Below are 13,126 nucleotides of genomic sequence, written 5' to 3'. Positions count from 1 at the left end.
TATTTTCAAATATTAATTAGTCATTGATAATATTATGGTAAATTTAGAAAAAATAAGTAAATATCATTTATATGTAATCATAAAAACAATTTAATTACATTTTTATAAAGCTGAATTATCCATTATTTTAATATAATACAATTTAAATAAGATAAAGGATTTTGAGTATAATATAATGGTATAAGATATATTTTTGTTGTTAAATAAGCCATCTTTAGTGAAGAAATGTATATTTTATTCACATATAGCCTATAGACATATTGTAAAATTGTGTTGTAACAACACTAGATAATAGAAAAAAAAATGAATAATTGTAACTGATAGGTTTTTGTTTATTCAATTATTATATTACTTGTTATTTAATATTCATTATTATTTATTACAAATTATAATATTGAAAGTTTAGTGATCTATTAATCTTTTATCTACTCATGCTCAGTCAATTATCGTGATATTAAAAATAAAATAGTTATAATAATGAAAAATATTTAAAATTAATACTTTTAAAACCTAGGTTTTTGTTCTAGAAATACTAAACAAATCAATTAAAAAATTTAGCATATTATCTTTTATTAAATGAAATAGTTTTAAAATAACCTCATAACAGTATATTAGTATACTCTGAACAGCCTAAATGAGGAATTTTTTCAATATTTTATTTATCAGATAATTATTTTAAAAAATATTTTAACAATTATTTTGAACAGTATTCGGGTTCTGATTTTGAGAAATGTTATTTGAATTCCAAATTAAAAAGGTATATTCAGTATGGGAACTGCAACAGACTAATAAATAATGTAAAACTTTTAATACTGAATTATCATTAAAATATTGTCATTTATTTTTTTTAATAATATACTGTAATGAGTAATTAGCTAGCAATCTTCTAAGAAATTGTAATGATTAATTAACAATATAATATAATTTGTGTTAAAATATTTAATAACTCCATTAGTAGCGAGAAGAAAAGAAATTAGCAACGTAGGAACCATTCATTTACCTTTCACATACTATATGTGGCCAGTGACCACTGTGTAGTGATCACGACTATAGATACTAGTATCTAAAGCCGTGATAGTAAGTAGTAAGACTGTGATTTAATAAAATTGTTATACTACGTCCATAGGTAACATTTTAAGGCCGAATAAAGGTGTAATGTTATTCTATATTTTAATTAAATGCCATTTTATATAGGTAATGAATATTTGTATTGATAATATTGATATATTGTAGTTAATTAAAATAAATTGTAATAATTATATATTTTTCCTATACTAAAAAAGAAAAAATACAATATAATGTATTATTCAGTATTGATAAATAAGAACTGCACATTTCTTCGTTTCACTCATTTCATCTTAATGCATAATAGTTAAAAATATTTTATGATGTCTAAATCATTAGGTAGAATATCATTTTATATAGTTAATTACTTATTAGTTATGGTAACAACTAACAAATTAATATTTACTTTCCATACAGAGAAGCAAGTATCCCATTTGCCCCCCCCTCCCCACAATAAATGTGTATGCTAAGTAGGTAAAATATTCTATTACTATTATAAAGTCAAAGTTGTATCGTTGTATACATTTCGGTACACTTAAAATTTTTGGATTTTATATTGATAAGATGTTTGGTGGTATCGTGACGTCATGTTGGACAAATGCATAATGATAGTGAATATTGGTTTGCTAGTAAGAGACTAGAGAGCATTCCTATTTATTTTCGAACGTGGTCGACGGGAATGGAATGTTATTGACATGTCCTGCCATCTGGTTGTAAGTTTGTAATTTGTATATTTTTTTTTATAGTTGATGTTCTGCGCTTCCCCTACTATTATTATTATGATTTAATATTCATAATTAAATTAAAGTTCTACAACAGCACAAACCAGTAACCAGTGACTACTTACTACTCAGTACTTTTAAGTCATAAATCGTAATCAGAAAACGTTTAATCACGAATAACATCTTACGACAATAAATAATAATAATAATAATTTTATTTTAATACTGGCAAGTGGTGATAGATCGGTCTCCTAGGTCACGGTTTGTATTGCTAAACATACGCACAGATTTATATATAATTTATTAATAATCTTAAAAGATAACTACCAAATCGTACGGTTTTGGCAGCGACAAAATCGTTGTTTGTATAATAAATTGTTCGCAAACCAATTTTCACGTTCAAAACTACACGACTACTATCAATGGCGGACGAGCTGATCAATTACAAATTGCAATTGCAGCAGGTAACTATTTTTTATTATTTGCATAATGCTGTTATAATATGGTTACAGATTATATGAAATAATAAATGAACGATATTGTTATTCAATATATGTAACATGTATATTTTGTCAGACATTTATAAAAAAACCATCTGGATGTTGTGTACTTGTTTCACATTGATGATTGATGTTATACTGTTATCCATATGTTAGTATCAAAATCCATTTGATTTTAAACCGAGTTCACATCTATGTTGTCTATTGTGTCAAGTTCTTTTTATAGTATTCTGATTGATCGTTGTAATCATGGTTTTATTCACTAACCTTGATCTACCGAGAGATTTCCAGAATTTGGCCGAGCTCTACTTTTAGACATGACACGATAAACAACGTAACTATGAACCCAGCTTAAATGTTGCATAGTATTTACATATATATTAAAAATATCAACAAGCAACTTAACATATCTTTTAAAATTTAAAATGCTTTTTGCAAGTGATACCCACCTCAATCAAATAATTGCATTTTAGTGTACAACATAATATTTGTAAAAAAAAAATATATTAAAATAACAGTAAATATAATATATATTAAACTCAAAATCACTAATAGTAATATTATGATTAAGTTACCTGACAAAATTACATATTTTTTATGTACAAAAATTGTGTATCTATTTATTTTTTTAAATTTTCTAAAACATTAACAAATACATTAAATAAAATACAAAGTATAAGTGTTTTAATATATTAAAATTAACTAATTTAGAATGATTGTTAAAATTAACCATAGTTTTTGAAAATTAATATTTTATGAAACATAAATATAGGTATGTACTTTGACATGTTTTCTCATCTTGATCTAATAGAGCAATTTATATTAATAAAATATGTATATATGTATATATTAAATTTTAATTTATTTATTCAAAAATTAAATGTTTTGATTAAGGCTCAATTAATTGCCATTATGTTAAACTGATATGATGTTAAACCCCATTTAAATTATATAGTTAATTATAAGTTGAAAATCAACATTTTTTAAATATAACAAATTAGTGTAATTTGCATTATCTATGTATATTTATGGCTAACTTAAAAAATTTAGTATTTGCTTTAATTATAATATGTAAAGATAATGCTATCATTATTGAAATACCTATTATATAGGTACTTCAAATGTAGGTATTGTCTTAATTATCTTAATCTACATGTAAAATTCTTTTGTTTAATTTTTAGTTTCATTCCATTTTTTTTTTTATATATATACCCTAATTCTATTTTATCTCATATAAGTTCTTAATAAAAAAATGTAAGTAATTATTTGCTCATTTTTTAGATAAAATATAGCCTCACGCATTTGAGTTCAATTAAAAAAAAAAAATGTATAATTATTGCAGTATTAGAAAATAGGTAACAGTTTATAGTGAAAATCCTTCACTATAAATATTTTTTTTTAATAATAAATAGATGCAGCATTTGGAAACATTATTAGCACCATCTGTATCTTACATCGGCATCATCCAAAGTATCAAGGTATTACAATTAGGCAAACAACTAATTAAAATATTTTATAATTTCTCCCGGTTTATAAAATTGTAGAGAAAATTTGCTGTTCATAAAAGTCTTCAGATTTGCTTTACCTGCATTATACCCAATTCACCTGGCAACTGCAGTTGGAACAGTTTTAGCTGATATTTATTCACCAACTGATTGGTTACTGTAAAAACAAATAACCATGGTCTGTATTTAAATAAAAGTACTCCTGGTTGAGATTTTAGTAAAGATTTTTAAAAGATTTTCGGAATTTTTAGGATTCAGCCATGTTGAACATTCTACATCCGGATGTTATCGTTTATACGCACCGGTAAGGTTTGTCTGGCAAAGCTATGGTCTATTGACCATAGTATATAATATATTGTATCAATTCTTTACACTTTTGTTTTAGGCCCTAATTAGTTTACATTGGGAAAATCTTTACATGTTTGTAATATTTGTGTTGCTTTTATTTTATTCTACTTATAGGTAGAAGCAGCATTGACAAATAGCCCTGATGACCCAGAACTTATGAAATTGAAAACTGATTTAGAAGAAGTTATTGAATTAACAGCTGAACTTGTAAGAACGCAAACTCAACCAAAAAAAGAAATTGGTATGTAATTTTAATAAAAATGTAAAGTAATTTAATAATAATATTGAATAATGATTAAATTGTAAACATTTTTTTTTTATTTTCTTTAGTTCAAACAAAAAAAGAATCATCGTATCAACCTGATATATTACCATCTGTTGCAAAGACGAAAGGTGAATGGAAATCAGGAGACAGATGTTTGGCACAGCTAGCAGATGATGGTAAATTTTATGAAGGTACTATTGAGACTATTGATGGAGAAGCGGTCGCAGTTTTAATTGATGGACAAAAAGCTGCTGCTGTAACAACGCTAGATTTTATTAAAGATTTGCCTAGAACTCATCCTAATGAAATGAAACACAAGTAAAACATTTTAAAATTCTTTATTTTTTTTTATATAATTGAAAAATTATTGTTACCTGTTGATAGAAAACAACCTGTAGCCAAGTATAGAGAATACCAAAAAAAAAGAAAACTTGCTAAACAGCAGAGATTTAAACAGTTAGAAGAAGAACGTGAAGTTGAGAAAAATAAATGGCTAGCATTTGCTACTAAAGTAAGATATACTAAATATTTATAAATCCTTTTAAATCCATAAGTTTCTATTTACTATAATGGTTAATTTAATAAATTTACTGAAACCTAAACTAAATTATATATAAACTAACTACTAAGTTTAGTTAGTATTAAAAAAATCCAATTTTCTATAAAAATTCAAATTAAATTTATAAATATATTTATATTATTGATACATATTTGTATATATACAGTGCATGCTGTCACATCCTTAGACATGGATTATATGGACATATAGTTTTTCAAACTATAAATATGATTGCCTATCACTTCTATGGCCATAAATAATTTTTTCTAATTATTAATAAATGTTTACAATAATTGGTTTTAATTAATTAAAGTAAATATTTTAAAAGTTAAATTTTTATTAAATGAACAAAAAATTGTAGGAGTTTTAGGTATTGGTATGAATAATAAAGTTGTTATATTATTGGCAAATGATAATAAAAACATAATAATATAGGAAATATTCACAAGACATGTTTATCTTTAAAACCAATATGGTGTTTAAAAATAATTTAATATTATTTTTGTTTATTGTGTAATTAATCAAAAATGTATATTCACATATGTTTAGGGTGTGAAAAAAGGCATACCAAAAAAAAGTATATTTGCCTCTCCAGATAATGTTAATGGACGAGTTGGTATTGGTACCTGTGGCTTGGGTGGAAAAGGTATGACAGAATTTCCAACAGCTGAGAAAAGAAAAAAATAAGACTGCAATCAATGCATTGTATTTTAAATTTTGTAAAAAAAATTAAGGCTATCATATCAACATGCTTATTTTACCTTTATTAATTGTATTCTTTTTTTTCACATTTAATGTTTTAATGTATATTTTTCATGAATATAAGTTATGTGTAATTAAATTAAAGTTACTGCTTATTTTAATATTAGCATAAAAACAAAAATATACATTTTATAGAAATATATAATATGTATATTATGATACCATTATTTTAAATTGAAATAATGATAACTAATTAGATAACAAAGTAATTCTTTAAAAAATGAAGCAAATATTTAAACACAAAAGTAATCGAATATATTTATAAATTCAGTACATATTGTTAAATTGTTCAAGTAGATATTTAATTTATTTGTTATTGTATAATTCCTTTTACATTTAATAATATGTGGAATATTTAAACTCTTGCTAAATATTATATGCTAATTGTTCAGCCACAAAGACTTAAACAATGAAAGTAATAATTAAAAAATGAGTACATTGAATATTACTCAGGTACTTACTATACATTATATCATATCTTAAAACAAAGGTTTTAATTTATCATTAGCTGAGCAATTAATTAATAGAAGATAATTATGTATGATATATCCAGTAACATTAATTCAATATTTCAATATACATAATATTTCATAATATTATATCTAATCAATGCCAGTAATAAGAATTTTTTTAGAAAATTTTTATCTAATATTTATATTAAATGCAATTGTCATAATATATAGAGTAATTTATTGTTTTAATATGCAACAGGCATCACTCATTTTCAAAGTATGATCATAGCATTAATTTTTTGGTACAAGAGTTTTTTATATTTTGTTGTTTAATGCAATATTTATTTTAACACCTAGAAATATTGATATTTATATTATGATAGAGTGCATTGTGAACGTTGTTATATGTCTTGTATTCTCTTATATGAATGGTATGATATAAAAAATATTCTGTTATAAAATCACAATTGTTTCTTGGACAAAAATTGAAAACCAATACAATTAAAACATATGTATATAGAATATATTTAATGATCTAAATATTGACTGGAATAATGCTTTTTCAATTTAAACAATATGTCTGTATATTTCAATGTTGACATTATTGTCAATTGTTTATAAATATATATGTAATGTTTTATGGTTTTATCTGCTTAATATAAATTTGTTGATCAAATTTTGATAACCATAACTTGAGAAGTACTCTTGTGATCAAAATATATTTTGTCTATTAACTCTCAGAGTTCTGACCTCTATTAGTATGATAATATGATCTGATATAGGACATAGGTACACACCGTGTATAAATTGTTATTCATTTTTTACAGTATTGTTCAATATATTTTATGTTGTGGATAGACCCATTGTGAACTTATTAAAAAGTATATATTTGAAAACCTACCTAACACTTATTTATTTTTTTTTTTTTAATACTCTTCAGTTATCAGCTATCTAAATTCTAAATCTAGGGTAATCAGATTAATTACTCGACTGATATCAAAGTTAAAAGATATTTCTAAATTATGATGAACATGATTAATGACTTATGGAATATGGATAACTACGATTTAAATAATAAAATATTATTGCTACTTGCTGCCAACAATGATGCGGCTTAGCTGAATTTATATAATTTTCTACTTGTTGTGCCATAAGTAGAATCTTATAATATCGACTATTGAGTTTTGAAACTTGCAGCATATCTTTAAATCTGATATTAAAACGATTAAGATGCAGTTTGTGATGTTGTAAGAAACATTAAAAAGACCTTAAAAACTACGACTAATAAAATAATAAGTATTACATTTTAAAAAGTGCCATTAAAATCTTTTAAACATTCAAACATAATATTTGAATAAAAATACAATTTGTATTACTTAAATTTACTTAATTTAGCATTTATACAGTTGATGTGAGTAGTGAGTCGTAAATTAAACTATCTATCTATATGTTAGAGTAATAGAGACTCATATATATCTACCCACACGTGACAAAAGTTATGTTTGTCCGTGTTTAGTAGGTACAAAGATAAAATCGTAGTTATTATTTGATGACTAATAAGGAGTAAGGACTTTTACAACTTCTGTTAAGTTTTTTTATTGCTCTATTTAAACTGTTTTATTCTTATGTCTGCTTCAGTACTTCCACTTTATCTATGTAGTTAGGTACCTAAAAAAATTAATATGACGTAGGAAAATAAATAATACCTATTTAGGTATTTTGTTTAGTACTGTAGTTTATGATAAATTGTTATCAAACTGTATTCTTTCTAATAAAATATATGATAAATAGTTCTAAAATTTAAAAAAATGGAAAATAAAATATTCAGTCAAGTATTTTGATAGGTTTTGTTGTATGAAACACATTTTATGGTATGAATGTAAAGTTTTCGAGATAGGTAGGTACCCATAATAGCGTATTTACAATTGATTTTTTTTTTTTTTTTTGAGGGGAGGGATGAAAAGTTAATATTTTATATTTATAACTTATATGTATCATGTAATTTAGTAAAATCATAAAATGAAATACAGCTTCCGTTCTTATTTCCTAAATCATCAATCTTTGGGGGACCCCCCTCCACGTAAATACGCCATTGAATGGGTGCATATAGCTAAGTTAGGTTTATAGTCATGAAGGATTAAAGGAATGCAATTTACATTTAAATCAACTGTAGTCTGCTAATCATAATATTTCAGCCGATCAAACGTCTATTTAGATTTAATTATGTTATATCTACTATCAGGTAAAAACAATAATATTGTATACCTACTGCAGTACTGCATGTCTGCAATCTCTGCATGTCATAATTGTTTCAAATACAATCTATAAAAAAAAATAACACCTGTTTTAGATTAATCATATCCGGTGGCTCCATATGGTAAGGCCTTTACCATTAGGTGTTTTAGTGTTTATTAGTGTTGACGGTTTGACAGTTTGACCGTAAAACCTGTTAGGTATAAAGTATTGTTTTAATGTTTTATTCAATGGAGTGAATTTGATTGTTCGGCTCTAATTTATTATTTTTGATGTCAGATGTATATATAGGTATATTATTATTTATTATCAATAAAACAATTGTTATAGTATATGTATAATATAGATTTAGACACGAAACAGGAGTACAGGGCGAACTTTTGGGTTAAATTCCCCCCTCCCGAGAATCTGAAATTGTTTTCTGTGTAGTGTGTACGTGCATAGATTGTGTAATGTGTACTTATAGATTTATAATAATTTAATCAGTTTTTTGTCAATAACAATTCATAACATTATAACTTTTCAAAATATAAATTACAAAATAACATTTCCCGACCTTTTTAATAAGCAAAACTTATAATAGGAGATAGTGAGTTCAAATCTAGGTTATTTAATTAAAATTATAGTAATTTAGTAGGATACTATTTAATTAACATACTACAATATCAAAGTACCTATATACAATACAATTAAAATAGGTATAACAAATGTTAATATATTCTTTTGAAAGATTTTGTTTTTTTATTCTATAAAGTTATGTGAAAAAATATAATAATATTATAATATCTTTCATCATTCTTCATCTTTTTAGGTAACTAGTATATTTTTATACATAAAATATAATATAACTTAGTATAATACCTGTAAAGTAAAATACATTTTTATTATAACAATTTACATGCGGGTCGTGTAAATGTGTGTAAGTAACCATTTTTTTAGTTTTCGTAAATAATTCTAACAGTCTTTTTTTCCTTAGTCTTTTTTACTGATTACCCACTACCTTAAAGGAAAAGACAGGACTCAGCCCCAAAAGGAATTACTGATTCTTCTTAAAAAAAAAAGTATTTTTCCAAACCGTGTTTACGAAATAATATATCTAAGATTCAAGAAAATTGTTCATACATTTTTTATTCAATTTTGAGTTCCCCTATCACAATATCTATTGCAAAAAAAAATTCAAGAGGAGACAGTTAAAAATGTGGTCATAAATAGTCTCTTTTCTGCGTCTCCCTACTCTTTAACCACATACCTGTTTAAATTATTTTGAAACTTTCAGAAAGTTCAGCCTCCAAAGTCCGAAGACATTTTCCATACCTGGCACCTATGCCAAACCTATGATTTTGAAAAACTGCATTTGCGAAGAAGAAAAAAAAGGAGCTGGATATTCCGTAAGTGCCAAACTATTACTTAAGTAAAAAACGGTCATTTTATAAAGTTTTGTATGGCGCGGAAGAATGGCGTAAATTTTGAAAGTTCGGTGTATCGCGCCATTTCGAACTTTTTGGTAAATCGATTACCTGGTTAAAGTTCATCCGTCATCCAGCGGAGTACAATTTTCTTATCACTTAACAATAGGATTTCTAAATGCGAATACGGGATATTAATAATAATTAATATAAATAATAAATGTAAAATTATTTCCACTTTGCTTGGATCCCGTCCGCAGTGTATTCCTCCAATATAGAATATTAATTATTAATAAATAATAACGAGTTTATTATCGTCGTTGGCGCACAAATCGACCAGTTTATGACCTGTGTCGCTCCCGTCGGCCGCTATTTCGATATTTCGTCATAATAATATTGCCATCGCTTCAATCGAGTTTGCGGACGATCCGTCATCCGTCTCGTCATTACTGTCGCCGCCAGACGATGACGTATTGAACTGGCCCAGGCGGCGGTGATACCACAACCGTATTTCTCATTCGGTGATGAACGACTCTACCGCACATGCACACCATCGCCGTACAATGTCCAAGTTCTTAAAACTAGCGCACAAGTTCAACAGCTTTTACCTGAACGGTATGTGTGCCTCCTTATACCCTGTGCCAGTGACTGTTGTATTTTAATAATGTATTTATGTGTAATGTTGTGTTGTTTACCTTTAACCATACCCACTGTTTTTTTTTTTGTTTTTTTTTGAAACATACCCACTAACAAACATCCTCTGTCTCAACACACAGGACTACAGAAAAAAGAATGTCGCGCATTCATCGTGGACGGCATTCAAGTCGGTTTGGTCCGGGCTACCGTCACAATAGAATTAAGCCGCTATCCGAATGTGTTTATCGTCAACCCCAATAGTGTCACGTTGAACCCAGCATTCAGGGATTACGACGAACGTTCTGCAAACATAGAGTCTGTACTTAAAGAAATGAAAGAAAAAAAGTTGTTTACAACGCTAAAAGGGTGGAGGGATGAGGTATTAACACATGCTTGTTTTATCGATAGAACAGTTTCTGTTTTATTTAGTGTTGATGTAGTATTAGCATGATTTTAACAACCTTCAAATATTGTATTTCCTAATATTTTCATTATTTCTTATGAATAAGATATATTGTAAGATTATTGAAAATAACCAATGAAATAATATATGTTTCAATTTAGTGTTATGAAGTACGGACAATGTTTGCTGATCAACCGTTACTAAAAATGGATCGGTCTGCTACTTGTAAATGTCCCAGACAACAAACAATTTTTATACAAATAATTGTATTGGCTATTTTATTTGTAGGTCTGTTTGGGATTTGTAATTATGGTGTCGACATAAATGGTTATGTGAACCATCCACAGAAAGGATTATGCATTTGGCTTCAACAAAGATCGTTGACTAAGCAGACATGGCCTGGAAAATGGGATAATATGGTTGCTGGAGGTTTATCGGTTGGAAACAGTGTTATACACACTGCTCATAAAGAAGGAGAAGAAGAAGCATCCTTAACTCCAGACCTTATGAAAAATTTGCAATCAGCTGGCACAGTGTCGTAAGATATATATTTTTTTTAATGTATACTCATTTTCTATGAAATGTAAATGCTTTTTATGTTTCAGTTTCTTCTATGAGAGCGAACGAGGATTGTTTCCTGATACAGAATTTGTTTTTGACTTAGAATTACCTCCTGATTTTGTGCCTCGTAATCAAGACAATGAAGTAGAAAAATTTGAATTGGTGACTGCAAGTGTTAGTATTTATATATTGTATATATTTTATTGTCTATTGTGTTATTATTTTGTTTTCATGAAAAGTTATCATTTAGGAAACTGTGAACAGAATTTTATCTCCAGATTTTAAGACTACTAGTTGCCCTGTGATTATTGATTTTTTGATCAGACATGGAATTATTAATCCGGAAAATGGTAAGTTTAATAAAGAAAAGTAATTTAATATACAGTCAGATCTAACCTTAAGATGGAGTGAGGCCTATAAAATTTGTTTTAGAGATTTCTCACAGTATAATATTTTATAACATGAGGTCTGTGTAGGCTGATCCATATTTAAGGCCAACTCTGATTATATCTAATTATCTAAAAACATTTTATTTATTGTATCAACTATATTTAATTTTAATTTTACAGAGCCACGTTTTCCAGAATTGGTTGAATTATTACATGTACCACTCCAGTCTCTTTATAAAAAGTGTGACAACTTGTTGACTGAAAACGGCCTTTCAAAAGCCGAATGAATTGTTTGTTGTGTCTTGTGTTAATTTATGTAATGTCTTCTTTCAACTTATCTTTCCATTTTTCAATATTACTTCTCATTTTTTGTTTTACTTTGAGTCTATTTATTTTTGCCAAATATTCGCTAAATCCCATTATGTTCCTTCCATTTTTATTGTGATACATAAATTAAATGCGTACATCACGCCCTAATGTTTGTTATTATTTTATTATTATTTAATTTTAATTCTATTAATATTAAAACGTTTTACTAAATAAAATTATTTTTAATTATTAATCATGTATTTAAAAAAGCATACTAAATTTAAAAATTTGAATGTTTTTGTACTATTTATTAGTGTTTTATTTAATAAAATTAGACAATTTTTAAATATACATTATTCACAATCATTCTAAGCTTGTGGTTTGGCTAGTCAATCTATATTTTTTAAATTAAATATTTAAAAAAACACTTTAAACCATTATAAACATCATGTGAAAAAGTGTAGTGTTATATTGAAGTGATAATAAAATTATATGTTTTTGTCTTTAATAATTGTGTATTAAATTATTATAATTTATATGGTGTTTAATTGTTTAAATAATAAAATTTGTATTAATGATAAAATTAAATATATCTTGTGATACTCAATATCTTGTGGTTACACAAATTGCCCATTTCATTTTATGCGTAGCTGTAAGCAACTAAATATTAAGTTAATAATGACATTGGTAATACTGTAGGTTTTATTTTGAATACTTTAAGTTGTAACTAATATCATAATTTATTATAAATACTATTATTTAAAAACAATGTAAATATGTTGTCAGTTAAACATTACTTAAGTACAAAAGTAAAATCAACAATATTATAATACAAATAGTCCAATTGACAAGTTTTTAAAAACATTAAGGACTGGTGTCTGTGAAATTATTATTCATTGCATTTGTTGTGTATTTATATATTCTTTTATTTTTATATTATCATGACATTTCCAAGTACTGACTTATTTTTTAATATCATATCAAGATGATC

The 13,126-nt window shown here is 26.1% G+C and overlaps 2 protein-coding genes across 6 annotated transcripts; both read left to right on the top strand.

The window, feature by feature from the left end:
- The first annotated feature begins 1,807 nt into the window (after positions 1-1,807).
- Positions 1,808-5,808, top strand: LOC113551797 (survival of motor neuron-related-splicing factor 30). Of its 5 annotated transcripts, none has more exons than XM_026954282.1 (8): positions 1,862-2,251; positions 3,700-3,765; positions 3,832-3,970; positions 4,044-4,096; positions 4,255-4,381; positions 4,471-4,723; positions 4,790-4,916; positions 5,514-5,808. In XM_026954282.1, exons 5-8 carry the CDS (start codon positions 4,297-4,299, stop codon positions 5,649-5,651), a joined length of 603 nt encoding a protein of 200 aa, XP_026810083.1. In that variant the 5' UTR covers positions 1,862-2,251; positions 3,700-3,765; positions 3,832-3,970; positions 4,044-4,096; positions 4,255-4,296; the 3' UTR covers positions 5,652-5,808. The 5 variants fall into 5 exon arrangements, with proteins under 5 accessions (XP_026810082.1, XP_026810083.1, XP_026810087.1 ...); XM_026954286.1 differs by having other exon boundaries at positions 4,027-4,096; XM_026954284.1 differs by having other exon boundaries at positions 3,700-3,970.
- A 4,220-nt stretch (positions 5,809-10,028) lies between these two features.
- Positions 10,029-12,303, top strand: LOC113553038 (uncharacterized protein YJR142W). Its single transcript, XM_026956156.1, has 7 exons — positions 10,029-10,452; positions 10,614-10,852; positions 11,038-11,101; positions 11,165-11,414; positions 11,482-11,611; positions 11,688-11,787; positions 12,007-12,303. Exons 1-7 carry the CDS (start codon positions 10,362-10,364, stop codon positions 12,111-12,113), a joined length of 981 nt encoding a protein of 326 aa, XP_026811957.1. The 5' UTR covers positions 10,029-10,361; the 3' UTR covers positions 12,114-12,303.
- The last annotated feature ends 823 nt before the right edge of the window (positions 12,304-13,126 follow it).

This window comes from Rhopalosiphum maidis, chromosome 2 (genome assembly GCF_003676215.2).
Source record: "Rhopalosiphum maidis isolate BTI-1 chromosome 2, ASM367621v3, whole genome shotgun sequence".
Lineage (NCBI taxonomy): Eukaryota > Metazoa > Arthropoda > Insecta > Hemiptera > Aphididae > Rhopalosiphum > Rhopalosiphum maidis.
Note: the sequence above shows the minus strand (reverse complement) of the source record. Positions and strands in the feature narration are given on the sequence as shown.

Bases quoted from the DNA above. Each gene is read 5' to 3' on its own strand.
- LOC113551797 (XM_026954281.1), top strand. From the start codon at position 2,210: ATGGCGGACGAGCTGATCAATTACAAATTGCAATTGCAGCAG. The intron at 2,252-4,254 runs GTAACTATTTTT...TTCTACTTATAG, and splicing joins ACAAATTGCAATTGCAGCAG to GTAGAAGCAGCATTGACAAA. The intron at 4,382-4,470 runs GTATGTAATTTT...TATTTTCTTTAG, and splicing joins TCAACCAAAAAAAGAAATTG to TTCAAACAAAAAAAGAATCA.
- LOC113553038 (XM_026956156.1), top strand. From the start codon at position 10,362: ATGAACGACTCTACCGCACATGCACACCATCGCCGTACAATGTCCAAG. The intron at 11,415-11,481 runs GTAAGATATATA...TTTATGTTTCAG, and splicing joins CAATCAGCTGGCACAGTGTC to TTTCTTCTATGAGAGCGAAC. The intron at 11,612-11,687 runs GTTAGTATTTAT...GTTATCATTTAG, and splicing joins TTGAATTGGTGACTGCAAGT to GAAACTGTGAACAGAATTTT.